At 41.2% G+C, this 24538-nt stretch overlaps 1 protein-coding gene across 1 annotated transcript in view; it reads right to left on the bottom strand.

Moving 5' to 3' along the window:
* Positions 1-24538, bottom strand: part of LOC146808497 (transient receptor potential cation channel subfamily M member 2-like) — a 1333691-nt gene that overhangs the window by 288344 nt on the left and 1020809 nt on the right. The window contains exon 19 of the mRNA XM_085623962.1: positions 12822-12954. Within this exon, the coding sequence (XP_085480088.1) occupies positions 12822-12954 (133 nt within the window). The remainder of the gene's footprint in view (positions 1-12821; positions 12955-24538) is intronic.

The following is a 24538-nucleotide window of genomic DNA, read 5'->3' as shown; positions in this document are numbered from 1 at the left end:
CGAAGCACTACGCTACGCTCGCGTAGTTTGCGAAGTTCGCGCTACTTCGCACTACGCGAACTGCACGTAGCACAGTGCGAACACGCGTAGCGTAGTGTTGCGTAGTGCTGCGGTCATTTTTTGCTTGCTCGCGGTCCTCAACGTCAAGTTGGCGACCGCGAGCAAGCAAAATGACATCCTGGCGAGACTTTTTCCTTGTTCGCGATCGCGAGCATGGAAAATAAACCTCCCGGCGAGATTCCCAACGCGAGAAGGTCAGGTTTCTCATTGCGAGGGGTCGCGTATGCTCGCGACCGCTCGCGATGAGAAACTACCAGTTCGCGTTGAGAAAGCTGCAGCTCGAGGAAAAATCTACTCGAGCAGCTGTGCAAGATGCCATTTTCAATGATTGCACAGTGCCGGTTGCTTGTCCGCACTGTGCAATCATTGAAAACAACATCTTGCACAGTGCGAACATGTTACTTCGCAGTTCGCGAAGTGCTACGCGTAGCTCGCGTAGTGCGAACTTCAGTTTGCGTAGCTTCGTGAAGTGCTACTTCGCGAACTACGCCCACCCTTACTTTTGTTGACATTGAGGAAGCTGCTGCTTTAAGTGGAATATCCACTCCTGTCAGAAAGAAGCAGCACCCTCTTGCACTGCTCGCAGTGCAATCTGCACTGATTTTACAGCATGGGACAAACACCTGGCACTAAAAATCAACATGAATGGTGTGATGAAATGCACTCTGCCACTTATGTTAATGGTCACTTCTCAAAGATCAGGTCCACCAAGGCCTACTCTTAAATTCTTTGAAGCGTTGTTGATATTTAAGGCGGAGGGCTGCTTTGAAGGTGGTGAGGTCTGTGGGATTCCTGTTGAAGTGCGATCATCCTTCTAGATGCTTGCATTTGTGTTTGATGGTCTGGAGTTCTTGTTTGTACCAGCTGGTATTTTTGGTGGATCTGCTGGTATTGGCCATCTTCATGGGGGTGACTTTGTCGGTGCAGATGGAAATCCAGGCGAAGAAGTTCTGGATGGCCTGTTCCAAGATGCTAGAGATGTCAGGCTGGGTGGTGCTGAGGGAGAACGCCCACTGGGTCTTTGTGACTTTGTTCCAGCTGCCATGGTGGGCGCTTGAAGGCTTGATGGTGGTGCCTGGAGGGCTTGCAATGGTGTAGTGCATGATGCTGTGGTCGTGCGGGTGAGTTCAGAGATGTGGCTGAATTTGACTCTGTTGCTGACTGTGAAGATGGGATCCAATGTGTGACATGTGCTGTAATTGTGACAAGTGACCAGCTGGGTGAGGCACATGTTACTTATGCTTTCCAGCAGGTTGACAGAGTTAGCGTCCTTGTGGTTGTTACGGTGGAAGTTGAGGTCACAGTGGAAGGTCTAAGGATTGAAGTTGATGGCCGGGAGGGTCGATGAATTTGGAGATGGATCACACAAGCAGGGGGTGAGGACCAGGGGATCTGTTGGCAAGAGTCCCTCTGATGGTTGTCTTGATGTCGGTTCGAAGTTGGAAATTGAGATGTTCCATGATTGGAATGGTTTTGTCTTCAGTGGTGGTGCATTGGTGGGTTTCTTTGTAGACAATGGCAATGCCTCCTCCGTGTTTGTTGGTGTGGTCTTGGTGTATCATCTTGTAGCCGTCGGGGGTTGCGGTGGAGATGTTCGGGGGCTGAGAAGGGGTTAAGCTAGGTCTCAGTGATGAAGCCCACATCATGGTGGTGGTAGTGTTGGTATCCCAGATTTCTGTGGCGTATTTGCAGGGGGACGGGCATTGAACAGATTGGACTGGGGCTGTTCTGGGGCATCCGAGGTCTGCCGGGTGGGCGTGGTGCACGGTCCTATGTGAGTGGGAGGTCCAGCATTGCATGTGAAATGGCAGCTGTGGCAGGAAAAAGGTCCTTCTGTTGCTTGAGGAAAGGAGGTGCAGCAGCTGTTGTGGTAGCGTCCGGGGTACAGGCCAGGATCTTTGCGGTGGAGTATTAGTGGGTGGTCGTAGGACCAGGGTGTCTTCCACTGGGCGTGGTCCAGGTGCGGACAGGCACAGACGAGATTGCTGTTGGCATGCTGGTAGCATGCCGGAGCTGCGGCCGCACTGCGGCCTCCATTATTTAAGTCCTGGGGTGGGGGGGCTAGGTGGCGGGAGGTGGGATTTGGTTAGAACGATGAAAACAGTGGTACCAGGTGCAGCAGAGCTGCTTGGAAAAGTAGATGCATGGAGATTTAATCTAACAGGAAAGAAAAAAGGCTACGCTGGCACAGTACGATAAGCAGTCAGAGAGAAATCAGCTAACTAAACAGGCAAAAAGGCTAAACCGGCCAACACACGCAAAATAATGGCAAAAACCGGTCAGACATAGAGCCATCAGCTGACTAAAACTGGCACACGTGCAAAAGAGTGGCAGAAAACAAGCACACCCAGAATGATGGCAAAACAGACATGCTCTCAACAAAACAAAACAGACCTGATCTCAACCACCAAGAAGGTGACCGGAATCATGCTGTTGACCCTGCCAGGACCTCCGATTCTACAACTCGCTGCCTCAAATGCCAAATCTGATGCCCCAGAGGCGAGCGATCAGCCAAGGGTTCAACAATGAACGACCCGCAATAGCCACGTTTGGACCAGTTTTGATGTACGTTTGAAGCCCCTTCCTACAACCGACGACAGCAGCCATGAGACCAACTCCATGCCTCCGCCGCGGTGACCAACTCCATACCAGAATAGGACACCAAGCGCAGGCATCCGAGGGAGCAAGGAGCCCCCCCATCTAAGATGTCTGCCGGCAAACTTCTCAAGTGTCCCGCTGCAACAGGAGAGGGGGGCAGTTTCAGGAACGGGTGACATGGTCCAGGAGGCCTGTCCCCTAGAAGAAGACGCCTGACCCCATGTCTGGACCTAAAATGGCAGATCAGGAGAGGATATTGAGCGCATTCATCCGAGGGAGTGAGGAGCCCCCTCCCGTCTAAGACGGCCACCCAATTCTCCAGTCCAGATAACTACACCGGTGAGTACCCAAGAAACGAAATTAAGGGTTTACTCACATGATCATGCCAAACTTTCACTGCAGTCGCCTTGCCTGTCCCTAAGATAGCAGAGCAAGTCCCTCTCTAACAGCCTGCACCAAAAGCCCTCCAGAAGAGCCTCACCTCTTCCCGGGTCCCTAATTAATCACCACTGTCCCACTGTAAAGGGAGACGGGGGAAGCCTCAGAAACGCGCGATGCGGTCCACAGACCATACGATGCCTGCCCCCTAGAGGAAGACGCCAAGCCTGTACCTAATACAGTGGCTCCAGGCCCGATCTAACAGTCACTCACCGGAATCCGGCAAAATCAATAAGGGGAATCTCCTGAGAGTTATTCCAGAGAGAAAATCCACCCTCCAGCCTGAAAATACATCCCATCTCACCTGTGTTTTCAACCACCACTGAGGTTGTGGCCAAATTTGTTGTCGTTAATAAGCTCATAAGCTGTTGATGAAGCAAGGTTTCATACGTACAGAAAATTGCTTGGATTCAACCCTCTCGAAATAACATATAATAAATTAATCAACATGTTTTGTCAATTAATATTTCCATTGCACAACATATTTAGCATCCAGGGGAAGCTTGACTATGTGCTTTTACTAACAGTAACCCGAATGTCCTAAAAATGGCCGCCGAAAACGCGGGAACTTTACTGCGCATGCGTCCGCCACATCTACGTGGTGTGACATCTTTAGCTTTGCTGGGAACCTTCTTGCTTCTGCGCACTAGTGCCAAAATGGCCGCTTCATGCTTACTCATACTAAAGCATATGCTGCTGCTTGTACTAAAATTGTTCGTTCTGCTTAACTATTAATGCTATAGTATAAATAAAGTAATGGGGTTAGAATAGAAATAAGTGGTATAAAGTGCATTCATTTATTTTTGTATTCTAATATGTTTCTTTTTTTACTTTATTATCAGCTCGTGTTTGGGCCTGAAAGTGACACAAAACTCCATATTGGAAAAGCTGCACCTGCGTAGAGAATCCCTGAAAATTATGCAGCTACTGTCATTGAACAGCTGCCAACACTCTTCTTACCTACGATGTTCCTGGGAACCTGCACATTTGACGCCAAGAGAGGAAGCAACTAGACTGTTTCAAATACAATGTATTCGAATTGTATACAAATATTGCTGGGTGGAATAACATCGTGAGAAAATAAATTATGGGTGGGAACTTGATCAATAGAAGTAAATGAAGAATGATCTCATCTTAATATGGTGTGATGACCTCTCCTCGTCTTTCTGACCAATCACTGAAGGGGAACACGTAGATTTGCAACATTTCGGGGTGGTACATCGCCCTGGAAATGGTCTAACTGAGGTAGGTTTAGATAGAGAATTTGTCCGATTTGTCTGAGTAGCTGACCTGTCACTGACCCAACGCATGCTATAGGAGATCGAGAGCAGAGGTGCTGGCGGAGCACTCTGTCAGAAAATTCAAGTTGTTTGGTGGGGAAATTATCAATTACCCAGTCGGGGTACCCAAAATTGCTAGAGAGGGGTGTGATGCTGGCGTTACACTTAGCGGAGGTCACCTGTCCTGAACTGCACCTGTCTTGTCCCGTGGGCACCTGATTAGTCGGGAGCCGGGTCTTTTGCCCCAGCCCGTGGCCAGGATTGGTCCTTGCACCATTCTAGGTAAATATAATCCATGTGGTATGTCCTTGTGATATTTCCCTTTCTCACCCTTCCCATGTACCAATATCTAAAGGTGTTATTTTGATTTCTTGCAAAATTTATATTTTATTAATCATATTTTTACGTATGAAATTTATGATCTCTGTAATTTGGATAAAGACTCACCTAAACTTGCATAGATAAAGCATTTAAAACTTTTCCCGAGTCTGTGGTTATTACAAGAAAGGTAAAATTGTTTAAATACTGCTTATTAAGCTAACTCCCTTTTCGATCCCTAGGACTTATACCATAGGTAACAAGGATTGGTAAGCCATGGTTTACAGGTATACGTCCTAAAAGGACTCAAAGTATTGATAGGCGGTTAATAGTAAAAAGCAGGACGACTAGTTCAAAGTGTGAATGTTTTATGGGCCCAGGTGAGTATGGTAAATTGAGCTAGTGGTCCTGCGCGCTATCACTGTATTAAAGAAAAAAGAAAATGCCTGGCCCCAAGATTGCGGTACAGGCCACCAACAACACCTAGCCCAAATAAATCAGCGCAAGGGTAGCAACTCAGAGAAAACTAATGAGAAACCCCACCCACTATTGTAACAACACCCCTCTTTTCTCAATCTTGTCTTTAGACCACCACTGTGGCTTGGAGCCAAATATATATTATTGACAATATGCCCGCAACTGTTCCTATAACTCCACCAAGGCTGGAACCAAATACGCTGCGGACTACATGCCTGTATGGGTGCTAAGGAAAAAGTTTGGAGCCAAATATAGTGCTGGCAATATGCCCGTAACTGCTATCCACCACCAATGAGGCTGGAGAGAAATGTAATGTTGTCAATAAGCTTGTACCACCACTGAGGTTGGGAGCCAAATTTGTTGCTGACAATATCCACGTAACTGTTCATCTCTAGGCAAATAACTCAACATTGAGCCCGATATCTTACACCAATGATTAGAAAGCGGATCGCCGACCCAACTGACCTACACCTGAGGGCCAGAGTGGTGAATGCTGAGCAGGTACTCTCAGTAAAAAAAATATATAAATAAAATAGGGTCAGCTCCAGCTGCCACTAGGCCACTGAGAGAAATACAAACATCGACCATCACCCATTCCCTACTCTTCTAAGATCAATAAACTGAGTAGAGCTCGGGGTAGCTATCCACCTGTCCAACTGAGACAAAATGCCACCTGCCACCTCAACCTCCCTCTGTCCCTCTCCACCAAATTGCATGAAACCTCCTTTTCCATCATCTTCTATCCCAAACCCTTACTAAAGGCAAAAAGAAACTTCAAGCACAGACTAATCAGACAATACCCAGAAACACTTTCCGCTGACTTATCCCGCTGCTCCTTCAAAGGCCAGTTGAAAATGGATCTCATTTTCTATACTGAAAGCCCTGCGAAGTGGAACTTCATGTTTAGATCGCTCCTTCACATATCCAAAACAACTAACACTCCCTTCAGCTGCAAACTGACGTTCCCAATCCCAAACCACCCTACACGTAGTGGCAACACCTCTGCGACAATCTACACCAACGGCACAGTCATGATCCAAGCCAACAACGACAACCTAGATGCATTCGGCTCCCTCTTCCCCTCGCTGTGAAACGCCCTCACTCAATCAAGTTACTCTCACCCGAGCAACCCCCTATGGCAAGACAGACTGACCCCCACCAAGAACTCACATATTAATCTCACGACTTCTGCCAAAATCACCACCGTCTCCCCCAAACACCAATCTCACTTCCCTCTACCCCACCTTTGATGCGCACAATACCTACCTCCATCCCACAACTAATCAGATCTATCTCAGATAACACTCTCCAACCCCCTGCTGACCAACCACTCACTCCCCTCCACAATATGCTTTGCCCACCAAACAACTAGCGTAACTGACCCTCAGTCAAGGACTCTGAACCACCTCCCTTTGCCAGCGCACAATAGGCGGCCTCCTGAATCATGTCATGCTCTTTCATACCTCTTGTCCTTGCCCACCCAACGGGACAACATAGGTAACTCCATTACCAATAGCCAATCTCCCGGCGACAAGCTCTCTCCCTCCCAGGATGACCTCGATCAGGACAGTAAAATCCCTGACTCCCCCTCCCCCTCCGCTCTGGAGACGACTCAGAGACTGGCCAAGTTGGAAAGCCAGATAGAAATGGTAATACTGGACCTCAACAAAATCCTAATCATACTCACTGCTCCCCAGGCGTCTATCGAATGCCCACACCCTACATCCACACTTACCAACACCAAAATCTCAACTCCTCCCAAGGCTCAATGTCACAACTGGAACACAACCCCCCTCTTGAACCAGCCACAGAGACCCAAAAGAACAAGAGCTGCAATGTCAACGAAAGAGGCGATTGATCTTGCCATCTCCTATGGTGCAGACTCCACTAATCACCCCAAGCTCCAAGATCAAGGTCATCACTGGACTTGGAAGAGACCGTCCTCCACTAGATCCTCAAGACCTCCAGCCTTCCTCACCAATATCCCCAGGGCCCCTCCTGAAAAGAAACTCAATAACAATGGGAAGACCAACTGCATGCTTATAAATTGCAGATCGGCCACGAAGCATGCTACAGAACTGGCAGAAACGATCCTTACCCATGACATTGAAATCGCGTTCATCACTGAGACTTGGCTGAATTAGCTCTCTTCCCCAAACTTTGACATGCTTGTGCCCCCAGGCTTCTCAATCATCAAAAAAGACAGGTAAAACAGCTAGGAGGGGGTGTCTCTATCATACACAAGGGCAACATCTCCGTAATGGAAACTGACTTGTTCAAATACATACACGTTTGAATACTCAACAGTCACCTTTAAGACAGGGGACAACAAACCACTATAATGCCATCTCTTTTACCACCCGCCAGGCAACACGACCTCATTCAGAGAACACCTGTCCGACTTGATAACTCACTGCTCACTCTGGGATTCCAACAACCTTATACTAGGTGATTTCAATCTGCACTGGGAGGATGAATACAACCCATTGATCCAATCCTTGACCCAACTGTTACTCAACAACAACCTTACCCAACATTGCACAGAACAAACCCATAACAGAGGCTCAATACTAGATGCCATCATTGCTCAAGTAGACGCAGTCTCCATCGACCACATCATGCCTGTCGACTGGTCAGACCACCATATCATTATATTCCACTTCAACCAAATAACCCCATGCCCGCCCAGCACTCAGGAACCCCCCCCCCTGGGTAAGAAATCTAAGACAGATTCCACTTGCTGACCTGGAAGAAAGGGCCTTCCCTCCCACACAAGCGACTTCTCCACAACAGAACTCACCTCACAAAACAACACAACAATGACTTCCATTCTGGACCAAATAGTTCCCATGAAACAAAAAAGAGCCAGGAACATTCCATCTAGATCCTGGTTTACCACAGACCTAAACTCTGAAAGAAGACAATTAAGAACTACAGAAAGACTCTGGCAGAACAACCCGTCCACAATACTCCTTCATCGACTCAAATCAGAACGTAGGAAATATAATAAACACATGAATAAAGTAAAAACTTTCTACTTCTGTGACGCTCTAGACAATGCTAACAATAGGCCCAAAGAACTCTTCAATATCATCAGGCAACAAACTTCCAAGCCCCCTTCATCCTCAATGCAACCCTCCAAAGACATCTGTGATAACTTTGTCAACTTTTTGAATGACAAAATCACTAACATTGAGCTCTCCCTGGACGGTCACCACAGCCACCCCAACACAAGCTCTAGCCGGAGGACAGAAGATATCACACCCAAGCACCACCCAAACAGCTGGAAATCCTTCAACCCCATCTCCGAATCAGAGATCATCAAAATGATTTCCTGTTTCAAACCCTCAGCACACTTTGCGGACCTCATCCCTGCCCAACTGGCAAAGAGCTCAAACTCACCCTAGCTCCGCTCTGGACCAAGATTTTTAACAGCTCCCTGAGAACCGGAATCATGCCTGATTGTCCCAAAATTAGAAAAGTCACGCCATTACTCAAAAAAACGGGCTCTGACACAAGCGATCTTAATAACTTCAGAACCCTCTCCAATCTCCCATTCCTCGCTAAAATCCTGAAAAGATGAGTCCTCCATCAACTTACTCAACACTTGGACAACACCAACCTCCTTGACCCCCACCAATCGGGTTTCAGAAAAGGGTGCAGCACTGAGACAGCGATATTGAATGTGATAGAGGATGTGCACAAATCACTCGATACGGATCGTTGTTGTTTACTCATACTCCTGGACCTATCAGCAGCCTTCGACACGGTTGACCACAAACTACTCACTAAGGTACTCCAAGAACTCCAACACTCTAAGAGAAGTCCAACGCTGGATATCCCTCAATCACCTGAAACTCAACCAAGACAAAACAGAAATCCTCCTTATTTCCAACAAGGAGCAGAACCCCCAAACACCAGAATGGCTAAAAGCCATTGATGCTCTCAACTGCAATCTCTCCTTGGCCGATTCCGTAACGTTGCTGGGAATTACTCTGGACCCAAAATTAGACATGATGAAACACATCAATATCACCGCAAAGAGCTGCTTCCTAAACCTAAAACTTCTCAATAAAATAAAACCCTTCATCCGTCCCAACGACCTCAAACAAGTTACTCAATCCCTAGTGCTGTCCAGACTAGACTACGACGCAACACTCACCAGAATAGCAAAGTCTCACCTTGCTCCCCTCAGATCAACTCTGAATGCGGCAGCCAGAATGGTCACCGGAGTCAAGAAATACGAACACATCTCCCCGGCTCTCGAAGATCTAAAATGGCTCCCAATCAAAATGCGTGCCAATTTCAGAACTGCCTGTCTCACGCACAAAGCCCTAAACACTGGAAAGCCTGCATAACTGGCTTCCAAACTCAAGAAGGCAGGCCAAACAAGGTCCCTTAGGAGTACAAACACTCTGCTCCTCATTCCGCCGAAAACTCGCAAACAAAAAACCCTATCTTGATCCTTCTCAGGAAATGTGCCCAGAATATGGAACTCCATCCCAATCTCTATCAGGACTACCCCCTCCTTCTTAAAATTCAAAAGGCAGCTCAAAGACTTTTTCCTCAACGGATCTCTCCCAAATGGATAGCTGTCGCCCAAGCTCACAATCCTGACCACTTCGACTCGCCGCCACTTTAGATCTAAGTCTCCTACCCCGCCCATCCCCGTCTCGGTCCCTGGTCTTTTTCCCCCTCCCCGAACAGACGTCGTTTACGAGTCAATGTATGTGATTTCTATGCTACCAATTTTTGTAAAGCGCGCCGATACTTTCGACTCGTCACAAATCAATGCTTATACTACTGCCATACTATGTAACCTCTCTGCTGCTAATGTTGTAAAGCGCTCGGATACCTTCGGGTCTGGCCAGAGCTATACAAATCTCTTAAATAAATAAACAAATATTAAACATGCCAAGTAATGCCAGGGAACAGACTGCGATGAAGGAAGGGCTTTGTCAGCCAAGTAGCAGGGGCACAATCAACGGCGGCAGAGAGACCTGCAAGAGGCATGAAGGGGGATGGCATGAGGGCCTGCATGTGTAAAATCTGAACCCAACTATAATGTTCCTGTAACCTTTGTTTTTTTCTGTGAATATCTAAGTTTTCTAATGCTATTTCCTAATTATAATATCCCTGTAACCTGGGTGTGTGAGTGGATGTGTGGGTGTGTGAACGTGTGCTGGGTGTGTTAGTGAGTGTGTGACTGGCTGTGTGGGTCTATGAGTGAGTAGCTGTGTGGGTGTGTGAGTGGCTGTATGGGTGAGTATGCAGGAGTGTGAATGTGTGAGTTGTATGTGAGTGCCTCTATGGATCCGCATGTGGGCATTTGATTAGTTGGCTGAGTTTGAGGGGGTGCGTGGGTCTTAGATTTAGTGCTTGAGTGGTTCTCTGAGTGGATGCATCGGTTACTGTATTGGTGTGTGAGAGGGTGTGTGAGTGTCTGTATGAATGTACATGAATGACCATTTTCCCCAAAAAAATTAAATAAAATACAACATAGTTTAATTGCTGATTTCCATGCTCTTGAAGTAATCCACCCAAAAAATAAATCCACAAATAGATACAAAATCCACACAAAAATATAGCGACAAAGAAAAATCTAAATTTTAAAACACCATTACGAACACAACAAAATTACGCTGAAAAAATGCTTCTGGTCGACTTAAAAATAAAGGATATTATTAATAAAATTGGTTATCATATATCATATATCCATTCTTATTTTTTTACTACAAAAACAACATCCTGCACCTAAAATATGTGTCTAGGTTAATGAAAACTTAATTAAAATTACTGCAATACTTTTGAAAAACAGTATCAGATACATCTATATTATATAAAATGATGTTTTAACAACTATATTAAATGAATGTATGATGTTACAATGCATACATTTACAACGCATGCCTTTATAACACAGTTTTTACATTGCAACATCCTTTACAAAGCATATATCTACATCGCATGCCATTACAACAAATTTTTTTAAACTACACTTACAACGCATTCCATTACAATGCATTATACCTTTACAACGCATACCATTACAACGCATACCATTACATTGCATTTAAGGTAAGTGAAAATTACTATTCTAACTCCAGGGGGTGCAACAGAAGGGTAAGTGTTGGATTGTGTAGGGGGACTATATGTTGTATTGGTATGCGTTGTAATGCCTGTGTTGTAGTGACATGCGATGTAGTATCATGCATTGTAATGGTATGCATTGTAATGCCTGCATTGTAGTGACATGCGTTGTAAAGGATTTTGCGATGTAATGACTGCATTGTAAAGGTTGTTTCCCATATTGAATCCAACACCAAAAAATCCTATTCTTGCATTTTATATTCCAGACGATGATAATTTGGATATCATGACATAAAAGCAATACTATTATGGTAGAATATTTCCAATTCGATATTTTGGTCAAACACCCTACTTGCAGGGTCAATAGTGACCTATTTCTGTAGATGTAGTCTGGACCTTGCATATTACTACCATCATTGTGACTTTCAAGGGATGGGAGGCGTTTTCTGCTGCATTATCTGTTATAGGAAAAAGAATGTCAAGTCTTTGGCACTGCTTTCCCTTTACACTGTATACAGGAATTCACGTAACGTTAGTGGAATGAGCTTAGCTCTGGTTTCAACTGATGTTTGCCCAGGTCCTGCCTAAAAATGCCCACTCTGCATACTGTATTGGGCATTTTGAGCAATGGAGCACTAACTGTTTTTTATGCAACTTTCACTTCAACCCTAGCAGCAGAAAGGTGATTGACATGCTAGGTGACATCTCAGCTGCCACCTCATTTTGTGGAACCCACTCCAGTGGACTTAGGAGTAAAACCCTCACTAACATATTTTCGTAAACATCTGAAAACCTTTTGATCAATGCCTGTCAGACTAAATAAATCTACTACCTGAGGATGTCATTATTCCCATCACTCCCCTTCAATGCTGCTACTTTAGGTCTTCTAGAATTGATGATTGCTTAGTTAGCATGTTTTACTATTATTGATATGTGATGTTCCCTATAAAACATGTATCTTGTCTTTCTATCAAACACACAAAAGGTAATGGGAGGAATGCTTGCAAAATGTCTGACCACTGGCAAACGATCAGGGTAGCATTACAGTCTATTGTTTTTTGCACACCATTAAACCTCAGTTTTGCCCTAGACATATGCAAATCAGTCATGCCCATGCTCCAGTGGGAACAATCCAGCCTGAACTGCCAGGCCAGGTACTTCCTGACCTGCGCCAGAAGCAACTCAACACTGGTTTCAGCTCGATTGGCCATCTTCAGTCAGGTGGAGCTTGGCTCCAGGGGGACAGTGAGCAAGAGACCCACTTCTGGGTTTGCTCTAGCATCAAACACACAAAAGGTGATGGGAGGGATATTTGTCTAACCACTGGCAAGCACTCGGGTAGCATTCCAACCTCACATTATTTTGCCCACCATGCGACTTTGAATGGTTTCTCGTCTTTCTATGCATATTATATAAAACCATTAAACAAATAAATACATTTATTTGCAACACTTCATCGTGCGAGTGTTGGCGAAATGCAATAATAAATTTGGGGCTTTGATGCTGTGAATTGGTATAATGAGGAATTAAGATATTTAGTACAGGAGCAGGGGTTCTCACCATTCTCCTCAACATGATGATCTTTGGCCCAAGGAATTTATTCTCAATGAACATGTGCATGAAACGGAGACAGAATACAATAAAGTCCACAGCGAGGATAACTCTTCCTGGATAAAGCGAGACTGTGATACATCTGCAAACAGGAAGAGAAGAACAGCGGTCAGTGCCATTACAAAGAGGTCCTGTTCATACATGCTAAAAACTGCCTAATAGTATTGATTCATCCAAGCTACAAACCCCTCTGGTATGCTTCTTGAATATACAGACTGGTGACTGGATGGCAATGATGTGAAGCCAAGACTGGTGTTATACCTGATATAATGAAGGACCATGGATCACACAACCCTAGAATGGGTTCATCAGGTCGGGTAGCAGCAACAAGAGGACCTTTATATGGACTAACTGACTGGTGTACATGTTGGTGACACTAAATAGTCCCAATGCATTCCATGCTGGGAAATGCAAACATTGTAGTATGTGTCTGAATTTATGTGTGTGCTTGTGCATATTTATGCAATATTTGCAGATGTGTCAAAGTTTTGGGGTGCTAACAAAGCAGCTTGATATGATCAGAGGCACAGAATGTAGACTTCACCTATCTATGCCCCCTCTTCCAACACACCTGCAGTGCTTGTGAATGAAGTATGAATCCTGCACACCCAGTTGACAATGTGCAATAGGTCACTAACTATAATAATTCAGATGTGCACCCTACCTGAAACCTTGGTGTGTTTGAGGGTTGATACAAGTGTGGTGTGGTGTGTGTGTGTGTGTCTTACTATCCCTGTGGGCACCTAGGTGTGAAAACCACTCACGCTGTGGGGACTTGATTGCACTGTGGGGACCTAAACCCAGGTCCTCCCAAGGCAATGTCTTCTAAATCATAAAAAATGGTTTCAGGAACATCTGTGTCAATCTTTACAACTTTTTAAAAAATTGCCTTGTGGGGACCTATGTTTCATCAAGTTTGTTTATATTTCTGTTCAGCTCTGCCCCTGTAGGTAGGAGGCGGTACTGCAGTCTTAAACACACTTTGCATTTAAACACACTGGGCCCGATTCACAGAACTAACTTAAGACAAAATCCTAAACTTACTACCATTTTAGTATTCACAGAAGGCACTTACTAATTTTGGTATTCACAGAAGGCACTTACTCATTTCGGTATTCACAGAAATTAGGAGTCCTAACTTTAGGACTCCTAAATGCATTCTGTGAATACCGAACGTCTTAAAGTTAGGATTTTTCTCAGTTTAGTAGTAGTATAGTTAGGACTCCTAACTTTAGGACTCCTAAATGCCTTCTGTGAATACCGAAAGTCTTAAAATTAGGATTTTTCTCAATTCAGTAGTAGTAAAGTTAGGACTCCTAACTTTAGGACTCCTAAAAGCCTTCTGTGAATACCGAAAGCCTTAAAATTAGGATTTGTCTCAGTTTAGTAGTAGTATAGTTAGGACTCCTAACTTTAGGACTCCTAAATGCCTTTTGTGAATACCGAAAGTCTTAAAATTAGGATTTTTCTCAATTTAGTAGTAGTAAAGTTAGGACTCCTAACTTTAGGACTCCTAAATGCCTTCTGTGAATACCGAAAGCCTTAAAATTAGGATTTTTCTCAGTTTAGTAGTAGTAAAGTTAGGAGTCCTAATTTTAAGACTTTCGATATTCACAGAAGGCATTTAGGAGTCCTAAAGTTAGGACTCCTAACTTCTGTGAATACCGAAATGAGTAAGTGTCTTCTGTGAATACCAAAATGAGTAAGTGCCTTCTGTGAATACGAAAATGGTAGTAAGTTTAGGATTTTGTCTTAAGTTAATTCTGTGAATCGGGCCCACTTTGCCTACCAGAAACACGCACTAGCAACAGAAAGGGCAGGCATTTCAAAGGAAAAGCAGCAGAAACCTGTGTTTCTCCAAATATTTTTCAAGCAAATTAAGCTTTTCTCTATTTAATAAAATAAAACGTTATTTACATGAAGTATTACATTTAGATTTTTTGTTTCTGAATATTGTTAATGGTTTTATACATATTGCTAAAAGCACTTTGTGTAAATTTCAAATCCCAGAATACTTCACTATTGCCATTTGATTATTAACTGAAATTAAAGAATGATGGTGCACTATGATGCGATATATTATAAACTGTTTTTTATCATTTTTGGCATATAGCTCAAAGGCACAATGGCGTATTGTTACATTTTAATGCTTGTACCAGAAATTCAGTCTCTGTGTTGCTTTACTTATGTGTACATATTAATATGCATTATAGAATATGTCCTTCTAGATGATGGCTAGATGAGAAACAGCCTTTACAAAATTGTCTTTACCATGCAGGTATGTTTTTCTGCCCTTTACGGATAGGTAGTAATAAAGGGTGGTAAGGGTGGGTTTAGCAGTGGTATGGGTACTATTAGGATATATAAATAAATATACCATGAAGTAGAAAATGACGGTAGGTTGAATACAAAAAAACTCAAGTCTAAAGGGAAATTAGGGCAGATACTATGGAGAAAAGGGAAGCAAAGAAAAATTAACTAATGGACACTAAGTTTGAAAAATGCAATATTATGGAGAATGAGGCTGAAGCAGGCAAAACTGATATAAAAAGCAAACGAAGAATGTGGGAGAGATTGAGTAGGAAGGAAATAAATAAATCATGGGAACGTATCACTCTTAAAATATTTAGAAGTGCAACGTGTACCTAGAGGTTTATGGATAATGCTGATTGCCAGCCACCAGGACTCCACAAATGAACTTTTATAAGAATAGGGCGAATACATTTTAAAATCACCTTTAGGACTGATGAACATTCTAATTAAACACATCAAATTCAAAATATGCTTGGATAAAATCAAAGAGCAACTATAAGAAGTGGAAAAAAATTTAGCAACATTAAAACTAAACTCAGAAATGATTAGGTTTAAAGAAGAACTTGAAGGCCAGATTGACAAACATGAGGATACAGTCAGGCGAAGTTTCAGCGCGATCAGACTGAGTATGCAGAGGGACGTATCTTCATGTTTGCATGAAAATTTGACCCTTTCAAGCAGCAAGATAAGATGAATAATGCAACCAGTGTCTCCAGCAGCTTCTCATCCTTGGGGTCAATGGACACGAGTGAAGGGGGTAATGAAACATCAACAGACAGTTCTAAACAGACTTTTTTAGGGGACATGCGTCTGGTTTTGCAACAAAGACAATGGGAACAAAATTGAATGTCCCAACAGCACCAAAGAGGAAGAGGCAGAGGACGCCAATGGGCCGCAAGAAACCAACAAGAAGAGGCAAAAGGTGCAAGCGGGACATCAGAGAAAATTGGCACTACAACGAGGAGCATGTGGCAAAAGAAAAAACACTAGAAATGAGTGATGATTTACAAGTGGTAAATCTTTCAAAAAGAATAATGTCAGATGCAGAAATATCGTTACTTAAAAAAGGCATTTACTTCTGCCCTACTCAATCAGTGGATCTAGCCCAGACAAGAATTGACATCTATAAGTACATCAGAAAAATCAAGCTTGCAAAATTGTTTCCAGAAAATCAAGAAATGCGGGCACACACTAAAACTATCTCACAACCAGTGTCAACTTTATTAGCTAAAGACTTAGAAACCTTTTAATGTTGCTAAACCTTAATGTGGAAAACAACCAGGAAAATATACCTCTGCAATCAGCATGTTCACAAATAGGTGGTGGCTTAAGAGGCAAGAGATCAAATTCAAAATGTTACCACCAACTAGTACCATTAAACAAAGTGGAATTGTTTCAGGAGGCGGTAATACAAGACATATAAAAAATGAAAAAAGCAAGTATATGGATAACCTAACAAAATCAGAGAGAGAGGCACTTGAAAAATTAACACAGGACAATGATATTGAAATAAGAATCACGGATAAAGGTGAAAATGTGGTTGTCTGGGACCGCTCCGCTTATGTGGCGGAAGCACATCGTCAATTGAGAGATCTGAAATACTATGAAAGTTTAAAAACAAATCCAACAATGGACATAAAAATGGCCTTGGATAAAAAACTCCAGGTGTGGTTATCACAGAATCTCATTGACGAAGAAGAAAGAAAATATCTAACTGTGGATTTCCCTAAAACAGCCACCATTTATTTCCTGCCTAAACTGCATAAAGATTCTAAAAAACCTCCAGGCTGCCCAATCCTATCAGCTAAGGATTCCATGTTGGAACCAATGGCCAACTATATTGATCAGTTTTTAATGCCTTTTGTTGCCAGATTGGATTTGTATATAAAGAATACCACCGATGTGCTAAGGAAACTACTAAATACCCCGTGGCAAGAGACATATAAACTCATCACAATTGACATTATATCCTTATATACGAACATAGAGAATGAGACAGGACTCAGAGCTTCCAAATGTTTCCTTCAAGAAAGAAACATTCACTATAACCAGCATAATCCATGCTATTGGAAATGATTTCAATGTACCTGACGCAAAATATTTTTGTTTTTGGTGAAGAACTATACCGCCAAAACAAAGGGACTGCGATATGGGGTTTTCCTGCAGCCCAAGATATGTTAATGTGCCTGGCGCAAAATATTTTTGTTTTTGGTGAAGAACTATACAGCTAAAACAAAGGGACTGCAATATGGGGTTTTCCTTCAGCTCAAGCTATGCCTGCCTAGTGATGGGATGGTTGGAAAAGGAGGTTGCATGGCATACAAAGAATGACACATTTGTAGATAAAACAATAATGTGGATTCGGTTTATAGATGACCTCCTAATCATCTGGGACGGCACAGAGTCAGACATCCAGGAATACCTTGAAATCCTAAATAACAGCACTGGAAATTTGAAGTTCACCTATAACATCAGCAGTGGGAGGGTGATCTTCCTGGACACTTAAGTTTATATAAAAAACAATCAAATTCAAACGACTCTACACCAAAAATTGACGGCGACCAATGCCAAATTACAAGCAACAAGCTTCCACCAACCATCTGTAATCTCTAGCATAGCGTACAGCGAATTCTTAAGGATTCGAATAATTTGTACAGAGACTGAGGAGTGGCAAAGACACAGCGCAGCAACCGCAAAAAGATTTGAGGAAAGGCAGTACAATAAAAGTATCATAAAGAGATGCTTAAAGAAATCAAATTGAAAATCAAGGGAAGATTGCCTGATTCCAAACCAACAAAATGCAACACAAGGACCAGAACCAATATGGTTAATAATGGATTTCTCCAAGGAATCAAAAGAAATAACATCCATTTTTTTTTTTTTAAAAAGGAAAATTTTGCAAATGGATAATACTGTGGGGAAACTGGTAGGCAAACATCCGAATGTTACATATCGAAGAGCAAGAAACCTGAAAGATCGACTCATTCATAGCCACTATAAAGGAAAAATCAAAAAAGCAACTGGTGGCTTAACACTCAAGGCTTCGTAAAGAGCCATAACTGGTAGGCATGCCAGCTTGCCAAACCAACCACAGAAATCAGATTAGCTAATAACAAAACATGGAAAATCAAAAATCTGATAACTTGCAAAAGCCAATTTACGGTGTACATGATTGAATGTCCATGACCGCTCAAATATGTAGGCAGTACAACATACAAACTCAAAAAGAGAATACTGGAACATATACAGGCCATGATAAACAAGGATAAAATGAATGCAGTAAGCAAACATATGGAGCAGTATCATGAAAGTGATTGGAAAACTTTGAAATTCTATGGAATAGAGACTGTGCCACAAAACATTTGTGGTGGAAACAGGGAAAAAACATTGCGGCAAAAGGAATCATGCCACATTCTGAATTTAAGAACACTTACACCTAATGGACTGAATCAGAGCGAGGAGCTTTATATCCATTTATAAACAATGTTTTATTAAGAAATCTCAAAAATCTGTAAAGTAATATCTTCCCGAGAATCAAAGGTATGGATAAGAAAAAAAAATCAAATTTTTTTTTCTTCACAGTAACAGAATACTACAATCTACAGAAACATTCAAAGGATCCTTAAGGCTCAATGAAAGAGATAAAAAACAAAAAAAACCTAGACCCACTGGAGGGATTTATCAAGTTAAAGAAAATATAGAGGAAAAATAAAGTGATTAACAATTAAAATGAGAAAATATGTTGGACATTGACATCAATGGACCTTGAAAAGAGAGAAAAAGTATTTATTTTTGTGTTAATAATTCACTATCACTGTTTGTTAAAAATCTTACTTTTCACATGTGCACTTAAAAAATGAGGACTGGATCATGTGGACTACATCTCTCACAATTCTTAGTGGCTGAGACAAAAAAGCGACAGGAAATGACATCACAAACTTTAAGTATTAGTGCTGGTTTTGTTAATTGCCACCTATGATCGTGTCCAAGGTCGTATGCTAAGACCGAAACGTGTAGATCAACTGTCTTTACCCTTACTATGAACACTTGAACAATAAAGAAAAATCGCCAAAGTAAAAAACTGAAAGTATTTCCTACTGAGGAGACTGCAGTAAATAAGGAAATTAGGAAACTTCATAACAAATAAACCTCCCAAGATGGCCACCAGAGACAAAAGAGCCCAAATGTAGCACAAATATCACCCAGTTGTATCCCAAGTATAGCCCAATGACAGCATGTCCCAGAGTGTTCTTAAGAACAACTAGAGCGCTTACTGTCTTACTTATGACAAAAGTATGGCACACCTGAAGCCATCTTGATTAGAATAAACTAGTAACACTTAAAACATTTAATTTATAAAAGAACACAATGAGGGGGTTCATTTTGCCATAGAAAGTATGATTAGTGCTGAAGAAAGAAAAATTAGGGCACATTTTGAGTGACTTCTCAAATCATCTTCTATTTCATTAAAAAATTCTGAAATGCAGACTGAAACATGCACTTTTAATACCCGCAGCAGACTTCCGTGGTGAGCAGTAGCTTTACTGCAGTGATCTAATGAGCAACTAGAGTGCTAACATTCAGAATTTATGGCAAATGTGTGACATATCTGAATAACTTCTTGATGGAATCAAAGTAAAAAACTGAAAGCATTTCCTACTGAGGAGACTGCAGTAAATGAGGAAATTAGGAAACTTCATAACAAATAAATCTCCCAAGACACCCCCCGTACTTAAAGCCAGGGGGGCAGTGTTATGTATTGGAAAGTTGTAGATAAAATTGTAGGCTAATAATGGTAATTTTTGTGTGTGCTGTTTGGTTGATAAAATCCTCTTAAGTACATAGATTAAAATTTTTAAAAATACTATCTATAAAGTTGTCTGCGGTGGGTTGCAGAGAGTGGTAAAGTACGAGGTAGAGCATTACGTATAAATTGTAAAGGTGTTTGTAAATAATTAAATAAATACTTGCTGTATGTTCTATGGCACTACTTGTCATCTTAGTGCTGCTCTGTCGTGCTCAATCACATTGCAGCACTGGGTGTGGAAGTCGTTAGTGGAAGTTTTGTCATTGTATGTTATTATTTCAACATAGTGAACAAATGTGAAAAATAATTGAATCTATTTTTTGTTTTTCAGAAAATTATTTTGTTCGGATTAAAATTTGGAAATGCCAAGAAGAAGTAAAAAAAAAGAAAAGAGAAGAAAAATATATATTTCTGCAAAAGGCAAAAGTTTGAATTAGAAAAAAATAGGAGTAGTGCAGAGACAGTTTGTTCTACTATAAGTACAAGATGAAAAAAGGATCAAACACGAGGAAAAATAAGGATTTTTCAAGTAAGGTGAAGCAGAGTTCAATTTCAAATACCAGAAAAAGGAAAGATGATAAAGAAATAGTATCTGTTACTCGGAGACAAAAGCAGTTTCATGAAAATCGTCAGAGACTTTTTCGATCTAGAGTGATTCAGAATTCAATGAAAACAATGCTGCAAATATAAAATGAAAGTTTTTGAATTGAAAGAGAAACAGCGTATTGAAAGTATAGTGGATAGTGCTTTCAATTTAAAACAGAAGTTATTCATTGTGATTTTGAAGAGAAAGTATTAAACAGAACGTTAAGTTGTTGCAAGGACTAGATCCATGACACGTAAGAAAATATACTGAGAAGTATGGGCATTTTCTGGCTTGTCTTTGAAGAAAAGTTTGTAAAAGTGTTTTTCATCAGTTGAGGATGTTAGCAGTATGTTATTCAGAAATGCGGAAGTTTGTAAGGAAAGTGTACTTTGTAAAAAGTCCTGCATTATTTTTTAAGTGAATTGAGTACAAGTCTTTTATATGCTTCTTCATTATTTGTTTAAAAAAAGTGTGACGATATTGAAATGCGATATTTTGGTTCAGAGGAGCAGTTCATAGAAAGTGAAAGTTTGACAATTACAGATGTTGGAGGAGATGGGAAAGTGATTAACACTGATCAGTTTGAAGAAGAAATTTGAATGATGAATGTAGTGTGGTCTGAAATACGAAACTATGTTAGGTAGTGATCAACGTATATGTAAATATTATTGCAACAAATTAGAAGAGAACAAAATGCCTTTTAGAGCAGTACATAATAAGTTAGAATTAGTAGCTATTCCGGAGGAGCTGGCAGAATTGAATACGCATGAGTCTGTTCTAATTCAATGTGTTCATTCTTTTCAAACTAGAATTTAATGCCTAAAAAAGGTAAACTACCACCAACATACTTGCAAAGAGGTTTGAAGGAAGAGTGGTGTAGTTACCTTTGGATTTGAAGAAAAATATTGAAACTATTGCTGGCGTGAAACAGGAAAATTAGGAGGTAGTCATTCTAGGAAATGGTGTAGTAACAAAAAATTGGAAAATATGGCAAGAATTTGTGGGTGTTAATAAAGTTGAAAACGCTACCTTATATCTTATAGAGAACAATATTTATTACAAAACTGTAAATGTGGGTGAACAGGTAATACGTTTAGAAGATGAATCTTGTTGACCGATATTCTGAAGCTGCAATCGGTACAGGTGGATCATTATACCGTCCACCTTCTCCTGTAGGAAACAGCTGTGGAAAAAAATTACCTTCCAAGGTTTTCTCCCATAGTTCCCTGCACTTTTTTCATTTCAAATAACTCAATGCAGCTTCCTATTACTTCTTTTGAATGCAAAGGATATATTGTGTAATGTTCATAAATATCTTCAGTCCTTGACTTGTTCACTTTCTCAATTTGATCACTTGAAGTTTCAGATTATATTCTGAAGATCCTAGATTTCGACAGTGCATTTTATACATATTTCACCTTTTGTTTGAAAGTGATCTGTCTTCTCTGTGGTATGCAGTGAACCACATACTTAAAACTAAAGTTCATCAATATGTTCTTTCTGCGAAAGAATTTGTGGAGAAAGTTCAAGAAAGAGATGAAAATTTAGAAGGACACTTAATCAATTTGATGGCATGTTAACGTGGAACAAATGAGTATTGGTATTGTCGTCATAAAGAACTCAAGTGTATGTTACGGAACGTAGGTACAAGAACATGGTTTGTCACACTTAGCTGAGCAGAGTATGCATGGGAAGATTTTCTTGACTTTCTAAGCGAAGCGAATTACAATATAAAAAATGTTGAAATAAAGACTCATGGTGAACTGCGTTCATTGGATCCTGTAAATGAGTGCAGATATTGTAATGATAGGTTCCAACCTATAATGTCTTTTATCTGCAATAAAAAGAATACACCTCTTGGAGAGGTTACCGATTTCTTTCGGAGAAAGGAGTATCAAGCAAGAGGTGCACCTCATATACATATGCTACTATGGATCAAAGATGAACCTAAATTTGGAAATGATTCTGATGAAACAGTGTTTTCTTTCATTGAATAGTATGTGACATGTGAGATACCAAGAGGAGAAGGAGATAGACGTTTGAGATAGCAAGTTTTACGATTCCAAAGTCACAGTTGTTGAAAGTATTGCAGAAGAAAATACAAGTTTAAAGGAAAATTTTACACCAGATGTCGGTTTGGTTTCTCCTGTCCAGTCATTTGTAAAGGAAGAGGAATTTTTTTTTTTTTCTTTTGTAAGGCACACAATAACTCAGAAATCTCAAAAGAATAACTGCAAGTTAAAAGGAAGAGAAGTGTCAAAGTATATCAATGATTACAATCCAGTCATTTTAAAAATGTAGAATGCGAACATGGACATTCAGTATGTTGCAGATAACTCAAATCCTGTTGCATGTTATGTTACATCGTACATAACAAAATCTGAAAAAATAGAGATGAAAGAACTGTGGGAAGAAACTACACAAGAGAAAAGCCTTAGTAAAGAATTGTGCAGCTTTACTTTGAAAATGCTTTTCCACCAAGAAATTGGATTGTATGAATGTTCAGACTGATTGTGCTCTTCAAGTTTAAAGTCACGAGGAATCATTTGGGTAAGTTTAGGTCTTGCCTGCAAACGAAATGGAGTATTGAAATCATTTGAAGAAATTGAAGAATTAGCAGTAAATGAAGCAGACAGTACAGACAATCTTAAAACGAATATGTTGGACACGTACTAACCAAAAAAGAAGTCAACATCTAGAACATCTATGTCTGTATGAAGTACTTCAACATTACAGCTTGAAAAGAAATATTAAAGAGAATGTAAAAGAAGGAAGATATGCAGTAGTTGGATGTCATGGTTGTTTAGTAAAACATGCAATGATTAATCTCATAAACCACAAGAAAGTTAGTTGTGAAACTTTAGATAAGGGAGAATTTTACTATTTAGCACTTCTGCAACTGTTTAAGCCATGGTGTAGTGAAAGTAAATTTTTTGGAGACTTTGACTGTTACGAAGATTCTTGTAATACATGTAAAGGTAGCGTTGCATGTACAATTCTTGCTATATATTTAAAAATGTTGAATGATGAAGTTGAACAGGAAAAGACTATTACAGCTGAAATTAGTAAAGAAAGTTCTCAAGATAGTGAAACTAGTGCTCCATGTAGTCACGATCTTCTTGGACGACCAATATTGGAAAATGAAGCAGCCATTGCTATGCACGAAGTTGAAATTGCAATGCGGTACAGCAGGTCCGAACATTGAAACGGGGTCTTGATTCTATGTTTGAGGATGTCAGAAGTTAAAGTCGGTGATAATTTCTGTGTACCCCCTCTGACCAGGTGCAATCAACTCTAGGTCCCAACAGTGGAATGGCATCTTGATCCCACAATGGATGATGTTAGAACTGAATCTGAGAGTGGAGATGAAGGTACTCCCTTTGACCGGGTGCAACCAACTCTATGTTCCAATAGTGGAACGGTGTCTTGATCCCACATTGGACGATGTCCGATATAACTTGTTGCTTGCTTTTCACAGAACTCCCTCTGTTGAGGTGCATCACAGTGTGTGCTTATGTAGCTAACTGTTATACAGGATTATTGGGCTTGGTTGACTGTAGTTGGTGGAGTAAACCACGGTACAGCAGGTCCGAACACTGAAACAGGGTCTTGATTCTATGATTGAGGATGTCAGAAGTTAAAGTCTGTGATTATTTCTGTGTACGACCTCCAACCAGGTGCAAGCAACTCTAGGTCGCAACAGTGGAACGGTGTCTTGATCTCACAATGGAGATGTCCGATATTACATGTTGTTTGGTTTTCATTGAACTCCCTCTTTTGAGGTGCATTATACTCTGTGCTTCTGTAGCTAACTGCTGTACAGGATTATTGGGCTTGGTTGAGTGTAGTCGCTGGAGTACACCGCGGTACAGCAGGTCCGAACACTGAAACGGGGACTTGATTCTATGATTGAGGATGTCAGAAGTTAAAGTCTGTGTTTATTTCTGTGTACCACCTTCG

This window comes from Triturus cristatus, chromosome 8 (genome assembly GCF_964204655.1).
Source record: "Triturus cristatus chromosome 8, aTriCri1.1, whole genome shotgun sequence".
Lineage (NCBI taxonomy): Eukaryota > Metazoa > Chordata > Amphibia > Caudata > Salamandridae > Triturus > Triturus cristatus.
The sequence above is the reverse complement of the archived record's forward strand: the minus strand, read 5'-3'. Positions and strand labels throughout refer to the sequence as shown.